Source organism: Caretta caretta, chromosome 8, assembly GCF_965140235.1.
Source record: "Caretta caretta isolate rCarCar2 chromosome 8, rCarCar1.hap1, whole genome shotgun sequence".
Lineage (NCBI taxonomy): Eukaryota > Metazoa > Chordata > Testudines > Cheloniidae > Caretta > Caretta caretta.
In genome coordinates this window covers 55,289,042-55,313,057 of record NC_134213.1, presented here as the reverse complement: position 1 = coordinate 55,313,057, position 24,016 = coordinate 55,289,042, and the positions used below count along the sequence as shown (strand labels likewise).

The 24,016-nt window shown below is 48.9% G+C and overlaps 1 protein-coding gene across 1 annotated transcript in view; it reads left to right on the top strand.

The window, feature by feature from the left end:
* Positions 1-24,016, top strand: part of NMNAT2 (nicotinamide nucleotide adenylyltransferase 2) — a 77,766-nt gene that overhangs the window by 41,813 nt on the left and 11,937 nt on the right. The window contains exons 2-7 of the mRNA XM_048861307.2: positions 10,208-10,296; positions 11,338-11,405; positions 14,283-14,361; positions 19,800-19,926; positions 21,235-21,315; positions 22,124-22,168. Of these exons, the coding sequence (XP_048717264.1) occupies positions 10,208-10,296; positions 11,338-11,405; positions 14,283-14,361; positions 19,800-19,926; positions 21,235-21,315; positions 22,124-22,168 (489 nt within the window). The remainder of the gene's footprint in view (positions 1-10,207; positions 10,297-11,337; positions 11,406-14,282; positions 14,362-19,799; positions 19,927-21,234; positions 21,316-22,123; positions 22,169-24,016) is intronic.

Genomic DNA, 24,016 nt, shown 5'->3' with positions numbered 1-24,016 from the left:
GCTTGTCTCGACTGGCACTCGAACGATGGTGGTGAATCCCACCGCATGCCCAGAGACCGGACGAGTGCAAGGGGCCAGGACTTCTACTGCACTCAGAGAGTGTGAGTGTGAATCCCTACAAAAATGCCTGCACAGAGGGCTGACCCTTCTCGCACAACGTCAGAGGAATGCCCATCTTGCCCGGAGAGAGTGAGAGCTTGGCATGAGGAGCCTACTGTGGGGGAGTCTGAATACCTGACCTGCCGCAGAAAGCTGGCGTGGCTACTGCTAAACCGATCTCTGTAACAGAATTGTAGAAATGCAGAGCTGCAAGGGACTGTGAGAAGTCTGCAAGTCCAGCCCCTGGCACTGAGGCAGGGCCAAGCAACCCTGGACCATCCCTGACAGTTGTGCAACTTCTAAAAAGCACGGGGAGGGATCGCAGGGTTTTTAAAAGCCTGAGGGCCAAATTCTACACCCCACCCAAGCCCACACACCTCCCTTGGAAAGAGAGGGGTGTAAATCAGCTTGGACTTTATGCACATGATCTTTTTCCCCCCAAGTAAAATACTTTGGACTAGTCAGGATCGGGGCCAGTCTTTACGAACACAAGCCAAAAAGCTGTTGTCCTTTGCACAAGCAGGGGGTCGCTCTGTCCCTCATGCAGGCCAGAGGCCTGTTTCGCTACACCGTCATGATCTAGCGGTGACAAATATGTACCGTCCGCTCTCGCTGCTCCCTGTAAGCGACCCCTCACAGTTACTGTCAGATTTGGTGGAACCGTGCACACTGCATGTGGAAATGAGGCTGTGTAGCCAAAGAGAGGTCGGAGGGTAAGTGCATTGCAGATGTTCATCATGCACCCGTCCTGCATAGCTAGTCCTGGTTACATTCACGGGACAGTCAGCGCCACACAATATTAAAGACAAAGTCCCAAGCACATAAAGATTTTGACATAAGATGATGAGACAAAGCCAAGAAATTAAGATCGAAGGCTGACAACCCTGCCTGAACCTGAGCAGCTTTTGGGGGTGGGGAGTGGGGGCAGACAACCAGTCTGAATTAAATTAAAGATAGAGCAATGTTTCAGAGCTCTGGAAGGGCTCCTTGGCAGCCCTTTTGTTATGTAAGCAAGGCCTTGGTGGGCAATGGAATTGAAAGCCATTTGTGTGCGCGAGTCGCTCTTGCTGGGAATGTGTCACGTTATTTTATATTTCTACTGCAGTAGCACTGAGGCACAGGCCCTGCCCCAAAAAGCCACAGTCTAAAGAGATCAGGCAGGCAGGTGGGAGGGGAAACAGAGGCACCAAGCGATGAAGTGACTTGCCCAAGGTGACAGCAGCTCAGGAGCAGAGTCAGGAACAGAACTCAGGTCTCCTAAGTTGCAGTCCAGTGCCCTGTCCACTAGACCACATACTCTAAAGGGAATGAACAGCAATCAATAGAGCTTCCGTTCCACAGATCTACTGCTGGAGCAAATCCATTCCATTGAAGTCAATGGAGCTAAGCCAGTTTACACCAGCTGAGGATCTATGGGCCAGGAGCAACAGCAGTACAATACTGCCCCAAGGAAGGGGAAAATTGGCTTCAGGTGATATGTACAGTTCAGGGAACTGTTTTCTCCAGCACGGCTATTGTGCTGAAGCCAATAGATACTCACTTTATTATTCCCCTTGGCGTTCTCTGCCTCTCCCCCTTCTCCTGACTCCCTAGCCTGACTTCTCCCCCACCTTCTCAGCTCACCAGTTACCCTGCCCTACTAGCAGGGAGAGGCCCCGCCGTTCCCCACTCCCCCGCACCAGCCTTGTCGCCGGGGGAGTGAGATGGAGAAGCCAAAGGTGATTTTGACCCAGGGAAACCAGGAGAGAAAGAACCACATTGAGCCGGGGAGCGGAGAGCGCAGCCGCCAGAACCAACTGGATGGGACGTGTGCCTGCCCACGAGGAAGGGGAAGGGGATTTTCCTCAGAGCACCTAGGCCTGGCGAGCAGCGCCCAGTCTCCATGAAAGGAACTGTTGTTTCTATTGCAAAGCATCATGACCCAAACAAGCAGCAAAACCAACTCCACTGGAGCCCCTGGGTAACAGCGCTGCTCCCCACACACTCGCTAGCCTGCCAGGTCCCATCAGCCCCGCCATGCACAAAGCAACAGTGACCAGAGCACATGGCATATTGCAGGTCTGTGGACAAACCGTTACCACCAAAGCACGAGAAGCTGGGCCTAATGCATCTCTGGTGTATCTCCATTGCAGTCAAGGGAGATACACCACCAAAGATTAATATGGTCCTCTGATTTTAATGGAGAATCCTATTTGTAGCGAACACTCTTGTTGGCACCCAATGGGGATGTCACCACCAATGGGAAGGTCCCAGGGTTATTACTCCTATTCGAATGGCAGGAGCAGGGCAGGTTCCTCGAGGGGCTGGAGAGGAATGCAGGGTTTTTCTTCCCTCCAGTTTAAGGCCCTAAAAAAAGAAAGTTTTAGACACATCTGTGTAATAGCCGCATCCACCGTGACCTTAGATGGGATTAAAAAAATCATCCTGAACCCCTGCCCCCCTCCTGTGCCAGGGTATTAGCCATCAGGTTAGGTTAGGAGGAAAGGTTAGGAAGAAAGGTCCCCTGCCATTATTCCATAATTGCCTAGTTGGGGGTTTCTTGCACTTCCCTCAGAAGCAGCTGTACTCGCCCCTTTCACAGAGACAGGATACAGGTCTGGATGGGCCACAAGTCTGATCTGGCAGGGCTATTCCTGTCTTCCTATGAACAAGGGATTCTTAGGCAATCCAGAATGGCATCCTCCATGCGGTGTGGCCTCACATAGGCAGGGCCTGCGAAGTCGTGCAGTGTGGAGGACACCATTTTTTTCTCCTAAGTGGTGTCCTCCATGTGGCATGACCTTACACATCTGGGGCCTGCACGGTTATACCATGCAGAGGATGCCATTTTGTGTTCTCCATGGGGGCCAGATGGAATCGTCCAGCCCGCAGGCTGCTAGCTGGACAACGCCCATCTGGTTGGGTGTGCCTTGCATGCTTAGTGTACCACTGCGCTCTAAGGTGACTGTCGCACATCCCCTCAGTGCTTATCAGACACCTCTCACTGTGACTGGGGCCACGACTTGGGGAGAGGAGGTCACAACTGCAGAATATTTTGAGGATGCAAGCAGCCACTTTCGACTATTACCAAGACACTGGCTTCCACATTCAGCTCACAAGCAACAATATAACATCAACTGGGAACTCTCTGTACTGACATGGGAGTAACCACCACACGAGCAACACTTCAGCTTCTTCCTCCTTCCAACAAGCAATCCCGTATTGCCATCTGGAGCCGAGCCTCATCCAGCCGTCTCACATCCCCAGCCAGGCAGGCAGCGCAGAGACGAAGCCTTGGTCAGGAGAGACTATGACACAGTCTCAAGTATCCCCACTTTGCTGATGACACCTTGGGCCATGCTGCTAGATCGGTTCTCTGAGTGCATTCATATACACACTGCATGACAAAGCTGAAAGCATGAACCTCTGTGGGACTCTCTACAAGAGGGCGCTGGTGCAGATAAATTATTATTCAAAAGTCAGAGCAACTCCAAAGCAATCTCATCCACTATGGCTATTCCACAGGACTGATCTGGAAGCGATACATGATCCAGGCTCTTGAGAGCAAAGGATGGGTTTAACAATGCATCACTTGATCAGTTTAGCAATTCAAGGAGCTCAGAAAACTTAAACTACTTAGCTCCTGGTCCCTCTGTCATTAAAATACACACACAACTCAAGTGATTCACAGAAATTTTGTTTCAAAACATGAGCTCCTGGGCAGAAGCCTCCAATGCAGAATTTCAGGTGAAAGCGCATTTTAACGGATGTAATCAATCATTGGGAATTGAAGGTTTTAAAAAAAGCACTGATGCCTCCTTAACTTCCAATGCTCTACGCCACAATATCAAGCCCAGCAGATCTTCCAATACGTTATCTCAACTCCTTGCAAACTTTGTTAGATGCTGTTGAGTTTTAAAATGATCATCCTCAAAAACCTAATGCACCTTGGATGGAAAACTGCTCCACCGTTTTTTCTCCTCTCTGCGTGCCTTCGTTTTTTTCTTCTTCTTCCCGTTAGCATCCATATGTTGGTAAATCTTTCTGCTGCAGTGGGTGAAGTCCCTGCAGGGATGGCACCCGAGGAACTTTTCAAGTGGAGAGGATGCAGGTCTCCAGAGACAGGCAGGAATGAGCGAGCTGGAAGCAAATTCTCTAACAATAATAATAAAGTGTCCCAGTGCCTTGGCAGTGATGGAAGTCTCTGGTGCTTCCCCTCCTTCAAAAAGTAGTCAGAAGCGACATTTGGGAAATTGAGAGCCACAAACCCATTCCCCAGTTGCTAGGAACTCCTAAGCCAGATACAATGAACGTCAAACCAGATCAAGAAAAGGAGTACTTGTGGCACCTTAGAGACTAACCAATTTATTTGAGCATGAGCTTTCGTGAGCTACAGCTCACTTCATCAGATGTTAGCTGTAGCTCACGAAAGCTCATGCTCAAATAAATTGGTTAGTCTCTAAGGTGCCACAAGTACTCCTTTTCTTTTTGCGAATACAGACTAACACGGCTGTTCCTCTGAAACCAGATCAACAACACCATGAACAGAGAGAGAGAGAGAGAGAGAGTTTTGTTTAAGCAGCAGCAGCCGGAGACAGCAGACAAATGGAAAGTGAAGGAACTCAAGAAAATGGTTTGTTTTCATCCTGGAGAATTAACCAGCCTAATGTGCGGGCTCCTGGGTTTGATTTGGCCTCTCTGGTCTGCTGAATGAGAGCAGGGACCACACGCTTACAGAAAACATGCAACTCAACCTGTCTGAGACTGCAGCTTTGGTTCCCAAAAGGAGTCACATGCAGGGAATTGAAGGGAGTGATGCTTGCAGTATTTTCACACTGAACTCGTTTGTACTCACGCGTGCACACACACACACACACACTCTCCCCCCAAAACCATTGTACAGGAATAAAGAAATCTCATCTTGTGCGCAAACTCAGGCACGGGGCTATTCAGGTCTTAGAAAATGCTGTAGAAGAATAAAGTGAAACCTCTGCAGGCTGACAAGTTAATGAACTGAGCCTCACAGCAGCCCTTTGAGGTTGTAAGTATTATTACCCCCCCACCCCCCGACAGGGAAATCAAGGCACAGAATGATTAAGTGACTTACCCACAGTCCCACAACAAGTCCATGGCAGAGCTGGGAACAGAACCAGATCTGACTCCCACTTCTACTGTTAACCACAAGGCCAGTTTTCCTAGTACTGCAGAGAAAGAACACAGGACATGGTGCTATGTAACAGATTTTCACAAGCGGTTGCAATGTCCAGGCAGGGGCATCTTGAAAGCAAATGGTTCGAAATTGCTAAATACACTGTAATACCCTGACAATGAGAGGGATCTGATTAACAACCAGACAACACTCAGAATGACAAAGAGACTATTACTAACACTCCACCCTTAATTTCTCTCTCTCTCTTAGGCCTGGTCTACCCAGGGCACTGAGGTTTTGCGCACTTAGGAACTTACATTGCCCCCCATTAATATTTCAGCACCTCATAGGCGGTACGTCTGCATTGCACTCAGAGGTGCGATTGGAGCCCAGGCAGCCTCACACATGCTAGCTTTGATCTAGCTGGATTGGCTAAAAATAGCAGTGAAGATGTGGGAGCGCAGACCCCGGTGTCAATGGTACAAGCCCACCCGGAACCCTGTGTCCATACCGGCATTGCTCTCCCATGCTGCAGGCTTGGCTGGCGCATCTGCGCTGCTCTGTTTAGCTAGAGTTACACTAGCATGCGTGCTCCTGCCCCAGCTGCAGCATAGACCGACCTGCAGTCTTGTCACAACAACTGGGAAGTGCTACGATCCATGGCTTACAGGTGGGGCTCTGAGGCACGGATGGACTAATTGACTCACCCAAGGTCACACAGGAAGTCTGTGGCAGAGCAGGAACTTAACTGCAGGTTTACCAAGTCCTAGGCTATCACCCTAACCCCTGGACCGTCCTTTCCTCCTGGGGATGGGCTATGAATAGTGTATGGTCCTGACATTTTCCAACAGTCTCCCCTGTTCCATTGTAGACCCCCCCCCCCTTCTTCCACTGTCCGCATGTAATGGGAAAGGGCCAGCATCAGCTATGCTAAAAGCCCCTCTAACCCATGAGGGCTAAACAGTCTCTGCACTGAATTTCTTGACTGTGTTGGTCCAGCTCAGTCCCTTTGAAGTTCTCTTAGCTCAGTTTCCCTTCATGTTCAGTTCTCTCGCTCTGTCAGTTCACAGCACAGTGGACACCGAACTCCACTCGGGGGATAAAAAAGTTAATTTCCTTGTTTCTGGAGAGGCTGGCAGACAACTGCGCACAAAGATGATCTCGTTACACAACATATGCCAGCAGCTCTGGTACTCTTACAGCATAGCATCCTGCAGCACTGTGCTGCTGAGGCTGACATGTATCTGGCACTTTACGGCCTGGTGGGCAGGGCGCTGGCCTGGGACGAAGTCTGCTCTGATGTAGGCAGAGCAGGGATTTGAGGCTTTCACATATCAGGCAAGTGCACACACATGCAGCAAGTTCCATTGTAATTATAGGCAATCTGAGGGCGAGCAATGGGCTCTGAGGGCAGAACATGGCACTTAGTTAACAATTCCATGCGGATGCATGAGACAGAGACTCGTCCCGCCCGTTCTCTAGAGGTGTGTTGGCTCTGGAGTGCTAAGGACTAAACCCATCATACAAACAAAGGGCTTCTCCACACTGCAGGTCTGAGCCACTGCTATGGTTACCCCAATGCAGCTGCTCCCATGCAAAGCCCTAGTACTGCCGTGCTGCACCACTGTAACTGTGACTTGCCCCTCACCAAACCAGAGTTTGCTGCTCCAGGGCAAGTGAACCCCAGTCCTGCCATCGGGTCTGTCAAGGTTCCTCCCCCACTCTGAACTCTAGGGTACAGATGTGGGGACCTGCATGAAAAACCTCCTAAGCTTATCTTTACCAGCTTAGGTCAAAACTTCCCCAAGGTACAAAATATTCCACCCGTTGTCCTTGGACTGGCCGCTACCACCACCAAACTAATACTGGTTACTGGGGAAGAGCTGTTTGGACGCGTCCTTCCCCCCAAAATACTTCCCAAAACCTTGCACCCCACTTCCTGGACAAGGTTTGGTAAAAAGCCTCACCAATTTGCCTGGGTGACTACAGACCCAGACCCTTGGATCTTAAGAACAATGAACAATCCTCCTAACACTTGCACCCCCCCTTTCCTGGGAAATGTTGGATCAAAAGCCTCACCAATTTGCATAGGTGACCACAGACCCAAACCCTTGGATCTGAGAACAATGAAAAAGCATTCAGTTTTCTTACAAGAAGACTTTTAATAAAAATAGAAGTAAATAGAAATAAAGAAATCCCCCCTGTAAAATCAGGATGGTAGATATCTTACAGGGTAATTAGATTCAAAAACATAGAGAACCCCTCTAGGCAAAACCTTAAGTTACAAAAAAGATACACAGACAGAAATAGTTATTCTATTCAGCACAGTTCTTTTCTCAGCCATTTAAAGAAATCATAATCTAACACCTACCTAGCTAGATTACTTACTAAAAGTTCTAAGACTCCATTCCTGGTCTATCCCCTGCAGAAACCAGCATACAGACAGACCCACAGACCCTTTGTTTCTCTCCCTCCTCCCAGCTTTTGAAAGTATCTTGTCTCCTCATTGGTCATTTTGGTCAGGTGCCAGCGAGGTTACCTTTAGCTTCTTAACCCTTTACAGGTGAGAGGAGCTTTCCCCTGGCCAGGAGGGATTTCAAAGGGGTTTACCCTTCCCTTTATATTTATGACAGGGTCTGTGCGGGAGAACATGTACCCCACCTGGAGCCATGTACAGGCACAGGGGTTCATCTATATGGATCCAAACGCAGGACGGGGACCTAACTGGCCACTAAAGTGAGCACCCATAATTCTGCACACGCACAAGGGGAAGATCTATGTAATTTCTGCATAGACATTTCTCAGAGCAGAACCATATTTCAAGCATCAGTGCTGACCAGCTGGTGTCTTTATTCTCCCTTCTGTTTTATTTTCAGACTATTTCTGTTACAGATATATGTCTGTTTTTAAATCCAGATGTTAAACTTTGGCTCTTGGAATTAATGGGTGTGGGGAAGATTCCTCCAGAGCTGCAGCAAGGACTGCAGAAGAGTTAGATCAAAACCACACTAAAATGGAAATGCAAATTGGCAATAATGGTTTGACCACAAGATCGTCTCCCTTAGCAATGTACATAGGGCAAAGTAGAAGTAGGGCAGCATGCTGTGTTCCAGTACTGTAGATGGGGCATACATGATGCACAAGTGTTTATCTACTATGCAAACTATCTGTGCTCTATACTGCCTGCCCTAGTCACTCATGTGCTACTGTGTAGGGAGTGTGATGACACCTTGAATGGAGCCTATGCATAGTTTTAATATCCTTCTTCAAAAACCCAAAGGCTGAGTCTCCTCTGTAACTCCAGATGTGCTAATAGAATTGTTCTAAAACATAATTTCTGCTGATGTAATTTAGACCGAGTATCACATATTGTTAGTTATATCACAGCAGTACCTAGATGCCCCCATAATACCAGGGCCCCACTGTGCTGGACAGAGTACAGACACATAGTAAGAGACAGTCTCTACCCTAAAGAGCTTACAGTGAGATAGACAAGACAAAGGATGGGAGGGGAAACTGAGGCACAGAGAGGTGAAGTGATTTGCCCCGGGTCACACAGCAAGTCAGTGGCAGAGCCAGAAAGAGAGACTAGGTCTGCTGAGCCCCCAGCCAGTGTCTTACCCACTAGACCACACTGTCTTTCACATACATGCAAAACGTAGTTTGTAAAACTGCCTCTGCTAGCCAGACAAGCTGTGTCAGCAGGAGCTGTTTTTAAATTGTGTTTTAAAACAGTTTCACCAGCCCCATTAATGCACCCGCACAGACAGTGCCAAAGAGAATAAATGCAAACAGTCATGACAGAAATGTATGGGGCCCATTTTCAATCTGCCCCAAAGATTTAGCTGCACTCCACCCACAATGTTGTTGCAAGACAGGTCACTCCATTGCACGCATTCTTGTTTTAATTACTGTGATTGTTAAATGAAGTCAGCGCTGGACTGACATCTTTGAAGACTGAGGGGCTAGATTTAATCACAGACCAAGCCCTACAGCAGTGCCCATGGCACAGCAACCTTTCCCCTCATCCTCTCACCAATGACCACTTCTAGGGGTCAGACAGGAAGTCAGTCACCAGACCCCATTCCTTCCCTGGGCTCTCTGCCGAGATTGCCAACTGTAATGGTGGTTTCTGTGATGTAGACACCTGTGTCCACTAAGAATGGGGCAGAGCCCACTAGCTTATTTCACATAGGCCACCAAACACTTTTCGGATGGTAATGGCTATGTTCACTATTAACCTGCATCCAATTAAAACCAATTACATCCTTTATCTGGGGTCTTCCTCAATGCCATTTGAGCTCTGCCACACTGGCATGACAAATTAAGCTAAAGAGGGCATTGGTAGCCTTACATTCTGAATATACAACAATCTCCCCTCCCCTCATACACACAGGGCTGGGTCATCAGCTGGATTTAAAATCAACTCATGATGTTTAGCACTGCAGGTCACACCTCTGTTACTTGAGCTAAGGGATTATTTTCATTAGCTGGTGGTAGTAGTACATGGTTATCCTGGAGTGTACCAGTCACTAGAGGGAGATTAATACGTTCTTTGCCATTGTATTACAAATGCACTTGGGTTTTGTGTATTTTAATCAGATCCTTAACATTACTGAAATATTCAGAGCCAGCATCTGTGCTGGTGTTAATGGGCATGGCTGGACTTCAATGGCATGCCACTCAATTACACCAGCAGAGAATTTAGCCCTGACTTTGCATTTAATAGCTTCATCTTTATCCTAAAGGCAAAGGGACAGTTTCCAAGGGGCCTCAATCCCGCCACCACTTTTGCACAGTAAATTTTGCTTGCATAATTATGTGCAGGAGAAAATTCAGGGATTTGCACAAATTGCATGTGAAAATTGAGACCAGTTTTTCAAATCTGACTCAAAATGCTAGTTAACTTTTGGCTTTACTGAGTGGAATTTACATCGTGATCCCCTTCCTCCTCCTTTTTTTGTTTGTTTTCTTCATTAGAAAGAGCCCGGGATTATCTGCACAAGACTGGAAGGTTCATAGTAATTGGTGGAATCGTCTCACCTGTACATGACTCCTATGGGAAGCAGGTTGGTTGATCAAGTTCTTGCTCTCTCCTGTGTGATATTGCCAAAGTAATCTGCAGGAAGCTGGGAGTGTGTGTGAACAACAGGAAGAGTTAGGTCTGAGGGTTTCTAGTTCAATGAACACCCTGGGGAACCAGGTATGCTGGTTCCAAAACGGAGTCTGAGAAAGAGTGAAATCTTACAGCTCAGCTGATGCCAGAGGGAAAGCTGTGGGGAAGCTGAGCAGAGGGCTGGGATAGATTGTGCGAGTCAGATAGTACCCATTAATAGTTCTGATGAACCTGATGTAGGGACAGCAGTGTTACCAGCTCTTGTGATTTTACCCTAAGTCTATTTTTTTTCTTAAAGCTGCAGCTCCTGGAGTCCTGTGATTACACGAAAATCTCAGCTTTCATTTAACTCCGCCCCCCCCCCCCCCCCAAGTTTCTAGCCCTTGCGGTTACAGAGGAAAGCTGGAAAATGTGACCCCTAAAGGCACAAACACCAGAAAGCAAATAATGGTTTTTTTAATCTCATGTTTTTAAAGCCAATCTCATAAGTTTGGGGGCCTGGCTCATGATTTTCATATGCTTGGGCTTGGCAATACTGGGACAGGAGCTGTTAAAAGCATCCTTTGGAGAAAGAAATCCAAAGACGGGGAAATCTCTATATTTGAGCTGCAGAAGTCTCCTCCTAACCAAAAAGTCTGGAGAAAATGCTGTCCCTATCATTAGCCCCCAGGCCAGACGGGATTCAGAGAGAAGCAAAACTCTTATGATGTCATGTAGGCTGCTTGTTTCTGCCCTCTGAATCTGGGCAAGACATAGATACCTCTGCTCTATACAGATGAATAACAGTGGTGATGGCCCATCTGCGAGGGTGCTATTGGGTTCACACTCCTTTTAGTGGATCTGTGTCCCTGTGATGCATTCAAGAGAGCTAGAACTAGGTTTTGGTGGGGAAACCTCAGAATTGAATCAGGTCCAAGCTTGAGGGAAGACTTGATATTGGACAAAGCTTCACTGATTCTCCCTGCATCCTCTCTTAGCTACTATTCTCTTTCAGGGCCTGGTCTCCAGCCGACACCGTCTGACCATGTGCCAACTGGCCGTCCAGTCCTCTGACTGGATCAGGTGAGTAACACCTTGGGTATTACTGGTAGGGTTATACAGGGAGACTTTGAAAGACACAACACTCCTTTTATGGGGCAACGCCTGTAGGAATCCGGTTCGAGTCACATTCACCAGCTCAGGGGAAGGTCAGTTCAGACTGAGCTTGGAGAGGATTTTCAAAGGGTTCATCTCAGAGCCGGCGAGTGGTGTGCATCAAACATCCCCATCAAGGAAGGAGGTGAAAGCAAAGCTCCAGTCAGCCCTGCCGACTGCGGCTGATGACAGACATCCTTATCGGCTAAGCACACAGTGTGTAATTAAAGCAAGCTTCCACTAATTACCTTAATTATGCACCAGAAAAATTTGTGCCATTATAATTTGCATGGAAAGAGCATGTTTTAATAATGGCTCATTGTTACTGTGAGTGCGCGTGCCTATATAAGAAACTCAGCAGTCTTTGTAGGTCAGAGGAAGGGCACGTTCCTCACGCAAGGAGAGAGAGAGAAAGTGAGAGGAGGCTGCTGAAAAGAAAGGGCATGAGTAAACATGCTGTGGAGGAGAGGAGGGAAGGGGAAGAACAAGGAGAGAGGGACAAGTACCAGGAGGAATTGCAAGGGAGGAAGATCAAGAAGATTGAGAAAAGGAGTAACAAATAGGGCATATCTGGGCCTGATCCAAATCCCATTGACTTCAGTGGGATTCTTTCCATTGGATGAGGCCCAGATAGAGTTGACTAATATTGATGGCCACATGGAGACACACCAAGTTGCATCACATGATATGGAAGCTATCAAAAGGATTGGATGGATGGTCATGACTGAGTGTCTGCCTGGCTTTGGTGAGCGTGTGTGTCTGACACAGCTGGGAGCATCTGGCCATACGTGCAGAAGCGTGTCTGTATGCACAGACTCCGAGTGCTATTGTTTCTTATTACCGCTAGTGTCAATCCCAGATACACAGACTCTAATGAAGAGCAGAGATGGTTTCTAACTTAGCTCAGGCATGTATAGCACAGAGGTTACGCAGACATTAGGCACTCGGCGTGTTTTTAATTCGTGAGATCGTGTCTGTGACTCCTCAGGTGGGGTGTGTGAGAAAAAATACATTCAGTTGCTAAGAAAATGTTTAAGAAACATCCCAATTTAGCAGCTCATTAAGTTTTCAATTAAGCCAGGCTGTAGCACTGGAGGTTTGCCTTTCACAACCTGGTGTATAGAGGAGGGGTGGAAATCCCTGCACCCACAGTCTGTGTGAGACAGGCATGAAATCTCATTGCCAGGAAAGGCTCTGGGAACAGCCAGGGTGCGACTAGCAATTCATGAAAGATTGGGAGCTCCCAGAAGATCTGAGAAAAGAAAAAAAGAAGAAGTGTTTTCCTGCTCTGGGAAAAAGGCCCAATGGAGGAAGCTTTTCCTAGAAAAAAGACTGCCTTTCACATTGTCTCTGTGCAAAAAGACAAAGGCACCAGACTAATGAATTCCCCGCACGGCCTCAAGAAACAACTGCTGGATACATTCCATGTCTCCCAAGTGATTTTACAAACATCAGGCTATGGGGACTGATGGTCCAGTGGTTAGAGCACTAGCTGTGAGGATGTGGAAGACTAGGTTCAATTCCCTGTTCTGCCATAGACTTCCTGTGTGACCTTGGGCAAGTCCCTTAGCCTCCCATCTGTACAATGCGGATAAGAGCACTGTCCTACCTCACAGTGGGAGGCCAGCCCAGGGGGGGAAAAGCAAGAGGTAGGGTTAATTTTTATGAATAACGTCACAGCTCCTGGACACTGCCTCCCAAGGCACAGCTACATCCCCTCTCACCCAGACCCCTGCCTGGGGCTTCTCTTCACTGGCTCAGCAGCGCCGGCACAAAAAGGGTTAAGGATCCAACCCTCAGATGCTTCCTCCCATATGGATAGAACTACAGTAGGTCAAGGCCCAAGAGTGGGGACAGGTAAGAGCCTCTCTACGGGGCCTCACACCCCTCTGTGATGTAGGTTGCCAACAGGCTGGGCTGGTGCCCAGTATCCCCACGGAGGTGCCCTCCAGGCCAGTGATCTGCCTGCAGTGCGGGCGTAGTTCAGTGACACCATGTCCCAGCAGCCACTGAGCTCCATGCAACTTCCATCAGCTCCTCCCAGACGCTGTCTGGGTGAGGGGGCAGAGAGAGAAAGTGCTTCACTGAGAGCAGCAGTGGCATGGGCAGCCATGCGGATGTTATGCATGGTGCACATCATTAGCAGGGCAGGGCAAAAGAAGCAGTTTGTCCCAGCCCCACCCAGTCCCATTTGAGAGGGCCCCCAAACAGAGTCATGTTGTGACACAATGTGCCAGGTTGCAACGCCACTCACCGAAATTTGTCACAATGGAGGGGCCCCCTGGTGATGCTGTGAGCCCTGACTTGAGAGTGCTTCAGCTGTGCACACCATAGGAAAAATTTCTGTGAGCAACCCTTGTGAGCAGAAACCCTGGACAGCCTCTTCCTCAGGAGCCCAGTGTGCTTCTCTGTCCCATTGTCACGTTGGCGACCAAAGCTGCTGTCTCAATACATTTCCATGCAGTGTCTGGCACCTGGCCAGGGGCTAGAGGAGAAGAGCTCTTAGTGGGCATGCCCAGGACTGCGGAGGGAAAAGGAAACAGAGCAGGGATGGAGACGTTTAACCAAAGGCATGTGGGGGGAATACAATGAGAATGTGATGGCTGGAAAAGCTGCATTTGGCATCTTATTCCAGCCTCTAATCTCAGGCAGACATGAGGAGGTTAACATGGATGGTTCTCAGCAGCATGGTCCTATCTGTTGTCTCTTCCTGGCCTCTCCATTGCAACTGAGCATGCTGGATGGTGAAGGACAGAGCAAGATTCACATGCAAACCCTCTTTGTTATGTTCTCACCTCCCTGCAGGGTGGACCCCTGGGAGTGCTATCAGGACACCTGGCAGACTACCTGCAGTGTGCTGGAACACCACCGTGATCTGATGAAGGTGAGTCACACCTGGGCAGATGTGTCACAGGGGGGAGGGGAAAGCTGTGGCTAGTGGGAGACGTGGTGCAGGAGAGTGATTAGACCGATGCATTTTTAATGCCCAACCTGAGTGTCCCTCAAATAGCTTTGATCTGTTGCACTTTCAGGGCTGAGTTCAGGGTCAGCAGTAGCCAATGCAAGGCAGGTTTCTCTCTCTTTCAGGTTGACTCAGTTACATCAACGTGATACATATGTTCAGTGGACTGATCCTTAGCTGGGGAAATAAAGCATAGCTCCCTTGACACCTGTGGAGCTGTGATGATTTACCCAAGCTGAGGTCTTGGCCCGACACAGGTCAAGGAGATAGACTATTACACAGGTGCGTGTCTGCCTCTCCTGGCTGAAAAAAAAAGGAGTCAGCCCTCTAGGGTTGAGTGCGCACGTCATCATCAGCCAGCAAAGTACCAATCACAGATTGCAGCAAGCAGTCCGGCCCAGATCAATACACCCACACGGAGAGGCTAAAAATACCATCAGTAACAAGGAACGAGGGGGACATGTCAATTTAAACAAAACCCTGCTCCTCACAACAGAATTGCTCAAGCAAGGGATTCCAAACAGCCGCCATTCCTGGAAACTGAATAGTTCTCCAGACCAGCAAATAGGAAAGGCTCCCAAGAATGCACCAAGGCCCAAACTCCAGCAGCTGCCAATCAGAGACAGTCACAGCACCTGGTATGCAGATCACGCAAGGTGTACATGGTGTGACAAACTCACTGGCCCGGAGCACCCCCTTTTGGTGAGTCCTGGCATTGCCACCCTTTTTCTTCCTCTCCACCTCAGGGCTCACATGGTCTGCTGTGTGACTCTGCCGGCCAGCCAGGTCCACCCATTACAGAGTATCAACGTCCTGCACCAACAGCATCACCAGTCCGACACCCCCACCCCTCCTGGCTGGGTGTGTGTGTGTGTGTGTGTCCCAGACTTCTCCCCGCAGAACTCAAAACCCCCCAAACAGAACCAAGCACCACTTCAGCCACTCCACTCATCCTGGGGTTGAGCCTCTCTGGGTTCTCCCCAACTCTTTTGGGACAGCGAACCACTCGGCGGCCTCCACTGGACTTTGTCCTTCCGTTAGAGCTCACCGTAGGAATCCGCTCCATGCCTGCAGCTTTCCCATGTCCCTTCTTTCCCTGGCCATTTGCCACAGCTCCTTTTTCAGGAGAGACTCCCAGGCCTTCTCTCCCTCTGAGCCCCCACCCCACTGGGTCTCTCCCCCACTGCTCTGAGTGCCTCGCTTTATGAAGGTGACTCTCCACCCCACCTGAGTCTGCCTATGAACTGTACCTAATGCACCCTCCAGGTGCCACCAAGTGGGCTAAACGAGGCCTTGGCCTCCCATTAACCCTTTCGCTGCCAGTGTGGGGTGTACACACCCCATTGCAGTGGAGTTATTCAGGAGTAGCTGTTGCACTGTAAATTCACATACTTCCTCAATCTGAATTAAGTTTCACTGTGTAGATGGGCCCTCACAGTACGGGAACTAGGCAAAAGGAGAGTAGAAGAAAGTGGAATGAAAAGAACATTGTGCCGCACATAACCAAATTGAATCTACCTTTGGAAAAGGGCTAAGGACAAACTTCCAGGACCATGTCTACTCCAGGGAAATGCTGAGCTTCTATACACTGTGGAAAAGAAAAAAAGACCTGTCAGGACGCACACAAGAACGAGGCTGCAGTGAGAGCAGGTGGAAAAGGCAAACTCACAGCTAAGCAGACATCACCCTGCTGGCCACACAGTCAATCTAGGGGAAAAGAGGGCATTTGAAAGGCAAGTGAATGAAGCCCTGCTTACTCACCTACCAAAATAACCCCACGGGACAAACCTGGCTCCGCTGGCCCTAAGGAATGACTCAAAGCAACAGGAAAATTCAAGGTCATCTTCTGTGCTGGGTAAACCCCAGAGAATACGTGACACAGTAGGTGAAACCCCTCCACAGGCGCAGGCAGAAGTGAGAATGAAGCTCACAAACCCTGAACAGAAATGGGACTTCCCACCACCTCTCCAGCTAATGACCTTAGACCATTATCCTACCCTCCAGCAACAGCAACGGGGAGGTTGGCATCAAAATGCCGCCCTGAGACTTGGATGAAAGGGACAAACAGGGCAGGGGTCAAGTGGGCAAAGAAAGGCAGGAGGAGGAACCAATTAAACAAACCGAGTTAAGAAGAAAAGCAGAAGGCTCAGCCATGCCACTGGCCTGCTGCAGTGCCAGGCAGGCAGGATCTGCAGGCATCACAGCAGGGGCAGGTTTAGAGGAAGCAGTTAAAAGAAGAGAAGGTGGAAGCTTCAGGCGTTTGGACAGGGAGTTTTCACCAGGTGTGTGTGTGGGGGGGGCAGGGGGTAGGTGGAAGAAAGCGTGGAGGAGTTTTGATGGAGAAGCAGACAGGGGAGTGACTGAGGCTGGCACCACTGGCAGAGTGATGTTGGGGTGTCCACAGCTCAGTAAGCTAGTAGATCTGATGGCTAGGGAGGGGGTAAATGGAGAAGGCTTTAAAGGCAAAGACAAGGCACTCATGGGAGAGGGGGAGCCATTGGAGGAATGCAAGCAGAGACGTGATGTGATGAAAGTGCAAGTCAAGACGACCATTCTGGGGGTATTAACAGGATTGCCCTATGTAGGACACGGGAGGTAACTGACCTGCTCTACTCAGCACTGGGGAGACCGCAGCTGGAGTGCTGTGTCCAGTTCTGGGCACCACACTTGAAGAAAGATGTGGACAAATGGAGAGAGCCCAGAGAAGAGCAACAAATGGTAAAAGGTTTAGCAAACCTGACCTATAAAGAAAGCTTAAAAACACTGGGCATGTTTAGTCTTGGAAAAAGACAGCTGAGCACAGACCTGATAACAGTCTTCATCTATGTTAAGGGCTCTTATAAAGAAGACAGTGATCAATTGTTCTCCATGTCCACGGAAGGTAGGACAAGAAGTAATGCGCTTAACCTACAGCAAGATTAGATTAGATATTAGGAAAACCTTTCTGACTTTAAGGGTGGTTAAGATCTGGAATAGGCTTCCCAGGGAGGTTGTGGAATCCCCATCATTGGAGGTTTTTAAGAAGAGGTTGGACAAACACCTGTCAGGGATGGTCTAGGTTGAGGGTCCTGCTCCGGTGCAGGAGCTTGGACTAGATGACCTCCTGAAATCACTTCCTGCCCTACATTTCTATGATTCTTTGACCCTAGTAGCAGTGTTGTGACTGGACTGAGGGAGGCAGTGTGGCTGGCAACCAGGCCAGAGAAGGGCAGATTACAGTAGTTGAGACACAAGACGAGGAAAGCCTGAACTCGTGCCTCAGCGGTCTGGACAGGCAGGCTAGGCCGAATATTGGGTCTCATACAACACTACTTCCCACTGCTGTTCTGCCCCTCTGGATCCTACCAGCCCCTGCCCCATGGAGCTGAACTGAAGGGAGGAGAGCTGATGTCTCACAGCGCTATCGTTACCTTGGGGGAACATTCCAGGAACAAGCCAAGTTGTTCTGAACCATTTCAAATCCACCCTCCAGTCAGATGAAATTTTTATGATGGTTCCAATTCCTCTGAAGGGAGACGAGTGGCGCGGATGCTGCAGTAGCACGAGGGAAGGGATTATAGTGAGAGCTCAGGGTGGGCTGGATTCTCTCCCCCCTGCCCCTCCGCATTAACATTCCTTTAAAGTTCTTAGCTAGCAGGGCAGGAGCCACCCCAGGATTCCGCAGTTAATGAGGCCCCGTCTGTTCACTTCTTGCCTCCAGTTCGAAGGGAGCGGAAGGAAGGAGCAGCTGGGAGTGGCTCAGGAAATAAGATTTGATGCAAGAATGTGTGTTGAGTGCAGTCATTATTCTGCTGTCTTTCTCTCCTAGCATAGGGTGAGTTAGCAGCATTGCAGTCTTATCCTGGGCAACAACATGGGGGCGGGGGACCCAGAACGGTGCTAACTCGTTGCAGGGCTAAAACAATGCTTAAAGCCTGCCTGCCTCTTTGAGATGTGTGCAGCAATCTCCTCACAGAAGCAAATTCACACACAGTCAAATCGAGAGCCAGCTTTTCTATTCCTCTTAGGATCACGGCCTGAAAGGGGAATGTATGGCTCAGGGGACCGGCAGCTCATCTGAGCAGGAGCCTTTCACCTCTGGGAGTGGCTCCAATCTGGCACAGTTTGACACTGACTGAAGCCGACTGTCACCTAGCAGCTGTTCACAATGGCCTTTGTGAAATGACTTTGGAGAACTCAGCTCAGCTCCTAGTGCGCAGGTGGCTGCATCACAAAACCCACCACCAATTAGCACTAATTTGAAGTTAATTTATCATACTCAGCAGAGAAGACTGGATGGACCATAAGGCTGAAGGCCCCTCACATCCCAGAGATGGTCACGCAGGCACTCGGATATGATCATCACTGGCCAACACCCTTTTTAGCAGACTCAGCAAAGGGGATAAAGACTGAATGGGCCATGGAGACTGAATTACCCAGAGCCAGTCCCTACAGAACAGGGGAAGAGCATACCAATGTGGCAGCATGGGGGAAGCTGACACAGCCTTTCCCTCTGCCAACCTCATGGTGTGGGTATAGAGAGGTATTCAGTCCTCAGGGCTGCCAGGCTGACACCAAATTCACTTTAAAAGAACAGAGAAGGTTTGAAGTCTCCTATTCCCATAAGGCCCATGTGTGCTTGGGGGGGGCGGGGGACAGAGAATCTCGAGTTATTAGAAAAAAAATGAAATGGCAATGTATAAATCAGACTTGCAAAATTATCCAGCCTGGGCACCAAAATCTACTCAGGTGCCCTTTACTGTGACCAATCACGGAAAATCCAGTAACACTTTACCTGCCTGACAAAACATTACTCAGCTCTGGTGAGTGGGTGACTAGAATGTTGCCAAGCTGGTATAAGATCTGCGGGCGTGCGGACAGACATCATCTCCAGTGATAACAGCATCTCCCCTGTTGCTTAGCTTTGGCCTTCATCTTATACCTAAAATCCAGGAGAGGAATACTTGAAACCACACAATTGTCCTTATTAATTCACCTTAAGAGTTAAGGCGGCCATCAAATATACAGGACTAAATGGGAGAGGGCATTTGGGTTAGTATTTTGTCAATACCAGTTTTTGAATTGTATCCTTATCATGGTTTTGCACAGATCAAGCTGGCCTCATTGCACGTACTAGAAATCATTCCAGTGGGTATCCTATTTGTGGAGATGCTTAGGGTATGCTGAGCGAGTCTCCCAGCCCAGGTCTACAGACGGGAACAGGAAGTATGAAATGAGGCTGGCTGTGTCTCCGAGTAAAGGCTGGAGAACGTTGTTAATTTGTGAGCTGTAGGGCTGGCTACCAAGCTAGAGAGATCTATGGCTGTGTTTCTGGCTCTGGAGTTGTATTATTGACTCCTTACATTTCATCCCCACCCTAGCGAGTGACTGGCTGCATCCTCTCCAATGTGAACACACCTTCCATGACCCCGGTGATTGGACAGCCCCAGAATGAGTCTCCACAGCCCATTTACCAGAACAGCAACATTTCCAACAAGCCCACTGCAGGTAGGTCACAGCAGAGGGAAGTAAGCTCTCCAAATGGAGCAGAGGCAAGCCCTGCAGACAGCACCAATCTGAAATCCCCAAACTTGTTCTCGCAGAGATGGGGAAGGGAAACAGACCTGTCCAAGAAACAATAAATGAAGGTTTCAGGTAAGACTGTCTATGGTTCCAAAATGTATAAATTTGAGTGAATTGAGATTCCAGACCCATGCAATTCAGCAACATTTGGGTTCAAGTTTGGAAAATGCAACCTACCTGTCACTGGGTCCTTTTACTATCTTCTCTCTCCCTTCCCCAACTCCTTATTGACTGGGATCTATCAGCAGAGTCCACTTGAGTGTCCACACAATTGGCACCGGGAGCAACATGGGAGAAAGACCAAACGGGCCATGGAGACTGAGTCCCGCTCCACAGCTAGAAGTGGTCTCTTCAGGTTCAAGTTAAGGTGCATAGGCAGAGTATTGGGAGGAAGTTCACACTGCCAGTGTCTATGCCTTACCTGTTCTGTGAATGAATAGAGGACTTCCCTTTCGAAGGGCTGTCACTCTGGCACTAAATCTACATGAAAAAGGTATCTTAAAATTGCCCCAAAACCAGGCCTGACCCTTAAACGTGGTAGAAGTGCCATTTCACGCCAATTTTTTTGCGTGTAAGTACTGCGTGTCACTCTTAAATCCAATGATTAACCACTCAGGGGGCTGTCTGAGGACATTTTAAATATGCTGTTACCTGTTTTGTATTTGCAATCATGGTCATTCCAGGTGCAGATTAAGCACAGTCCTGAGTGCATGTTGCACCGACAACTGCACACCTAGCTTCGTTAAAAATCCAAATGGGGTGAAATTAAAGTGTTTTAAGAGGGGGCTGAAATCAAGAAACAATGATTATCTCTGTAGATTGAGGCTTTAGTAACCAAACCAGTAAGGGGCCATTTGCACCAAGTTGCTGATCAGATCCTTAGCAGAAAATATTGGTTTCTTTCCAAATCTTGGTGCGGGGAAAAAAGCTCTTCAGGATGATGAACGTCTACATGAAATAACTTCAATATTGCATCAAGACTCTAAACAAGTCATTCAAACAGACGGAGGTGAATACAAACAGTACAGAAGGTGGGGACAAGAGCTTATTGATTTAAGAACCCAGCCAGCAGAGACGGCCAGTGGGGATTCCCTCACACCCTCAGGGTCAAATGCCCTGTGTGTTCTGAGAGCTCTGTAGGGGAATAAAAGACAGGCCTTGTGCAGTGGGACATGGTTCTTGCAGGTAGCTCAGACTCTGAACCTGCCTTTTACCTATTCTCTCTCCCTCCAGCAAAGATCTTGGGGAAGGTGGGAGAAAGTCTGAGCCGGATTTGCTGTGTCCGTCCGCCAATGGAACGCTTCACCTTTGTGGGTATGTCATGAAAATGTAGATGCTTGCATTCATCTACGTTCCTCCCCACTCCGCAGTCTTCCCCCGCTTTCCTGCTTCACATCCAACCCAGTGCTGCAATATCACTCACAGCCAGATCCTCAGCAGGTGAAAATCAATGTAGATCCAGCAGTGGTGCTATGTCCATTTATACCAGCTGAGGACCAGGCCCCCACTCTCTCCCCGACAGCCTCTCCCTGGTTGTCACAGAGATTGTCAGGGGTTATGCCAAGATTCATTGCAGGTAGGCACTCAGATCCCGCCCAGGATTTCCCTGGATGGCTCAGCAGGAAGAAGCATTAGTTTAACTAGGGAAATCTGCCCCGCTCGAGCCTGGCTACGCTAGGGGAAGAGGCACAGCGACTCCATGAGTTTGCAATGCCTGGATGTAGACAGACACCACCAAGGTGAAAGAATCCCTGGAAGTATTAACTCCAACCACTAACAGGAAATCTACATAGTCTCTCTCACCATAGATTGTAAGGCTGGATGATTCCTTTATGATCACTTGGCCTGACCTCTTGCACTACGCAGGCCCTAGACCCTCACCCAGCCATTCCCCTGTTGAGTGGGAGCAGATCTTTTAGAAAGATGCCCAATCTCCTTCAAAAGACTCTGAGTGATGGGGAACCCACCACCAGGTGCCAGGTAGACAGGTAGGCTGGTGGAGGAGGAATCCTGTTAACACTAAGGAGCCACTGCTGAACAGTTAAAGAGCCATCTCCCCTCCTGGGCATGCTCCAGCACGGATGCTCATTTGAAGCTTGGATTCTGGCACTTCTTTCTCTAGATGAGAATGCGAATTTGGGGACCGTGATGAGATACGAGGAGATTGGTGAGTATGCGCTGTTCTTCCCTCGGGAAGGCGGGGCCCTGCAAAGCGCAGAAGTGGGTGGCATGGGAGGGGCCACGCAGGGAACGGAGATTAACAGTCTGTTCTAGCGACTGAGCACAATGCAGGTGCAAAATTAGCAGACCGGGTCATTGCTCCCATTGGACACCAGGCATCTGGATTTGGGCTGACTCACAAGGGTGATGAACTGCCCTGGGCTGATTCCCATCCTCACTGGGGGGAGGACAGCATTGTTACAGGGTTAGAGAAGAGAACTGGGAGTCGGGACACCTGACTTCTCTTCCTAATTCTGACACTGACTCACTGTGACCTTGGGCCAGTCATTTAACTGCTCAGAGCCCCTAAGGTTGCATCTAAAGCTAGAGCTGGCTTTTGATGGCGTAGCTGTGTTGGTTAGGGATGTGATTTCATCTGGGAAATGGTGGGTAAGGTATACCAGCCAAAGAACTCACTTCCAGTATAAGCTGCATCTCCACTAGCAGGGTTTGATGGTAGAGCTATCCCAGTATAACCCTCTCTAGTGTAGACAAGGCCAAAGAGGAGAGTCAAAATCTTACTTATCCACCATTGTAAGGTACTTTGAAATCCTCCAGTGGAAGTTGCTATACATGGTATAGCCTGTTCTAAGTGTTCCTTGCCCACCTCTCCCCACCCCCATTAAAGTAAGTCTCCGGCATTAAAGAAACACAGCAGGGCTGCCGAGTTAGCACAAAGAGTGTCCCTGGCCCAACTGCAGAAGAAAGGACTCAGCGCCAGCTTGGTGAAAGTTGGTGAACAACTTTCAGTGTTCTCTAATGATGAATACCCTTCTCCCATCACACAAAATACCATGGAGAGCCTGGCGTGAGCCACTCAGACTGAGACGCCCAGTTACCAGTGCGTCAGAAATTGGTCAGGCCCCTTCCGAAATGGTTTTCGCCCCAGCTGGTGAACAGAGAGTTAAGGGCATCTCCCACCAACCCCTCCTAACTCTGGCTGCCTCCAGTCCAATAGCGGAGGTGTCTAGCTCTTACAAATGAGGGAGTTCCTTTCAATATTTCTTTAACACACGGATCCATTTTGTGGCGTGTCCAAATATAAAAAACCCTTCGCATCCTTATAAGCCTCCCTGCACTTCACAAGCAGAGGCTAGCAGACCTCTGGCAGGAAGTATCCTGCTGAGGCTTCTAGACCCGTTTCATTGTTTACACTTCCCACCCCACCCCCCCACCCCACCACCACTAGCTAGCTGTAAAGCAGCTTAAAAGCCTTAGAAATAGCATGGATAGCTCAGGCAGGAGATGATCACTGAAGCCTTCTATGCACCCCTATAAGTGTTAAGTGTTAACCCCGCCCAGAGTTCAGAAGTAGAGGAAAGTGCTGACTTACGCTAAGCTATAGGTGGCTAAGACAGGGAGGGTGTGTGGGGGGGCTGCATTACATTGGGTGTTCCTCTATCCTTGCAAATTTAAGCAATATTGCTGCTTCCCTCTGGTGGCCAAAAGTGGTGATGTGGACAAAGAAATCTGTTCGGCAACACTCAGTTCTAACACTGACCACTTGCAGTTTCTGTGCCTTTAAATGTCCTAGGTTCTGAGGGTCAATAAGTAGAATTGTACACATCTCAGGAGTAAAATGCCAGCAGTTGTGCAGGTCAGCAAGCCACTTAGGGGAGACTGATCCAAACAGGGGAAGTTAAAGGGAGGACATGAAAGTCGATAACAGGTTTGCCCTGCAGCAAGCAAGTATCGGGGCTTTCTGGCAAATTCATCACTGTCATGGCAGAGTAAGGTACGTACTGGGGAGCAGTGGGACACCCCCATTAAAGACCCTGGTGTTAACCAGTTGTCT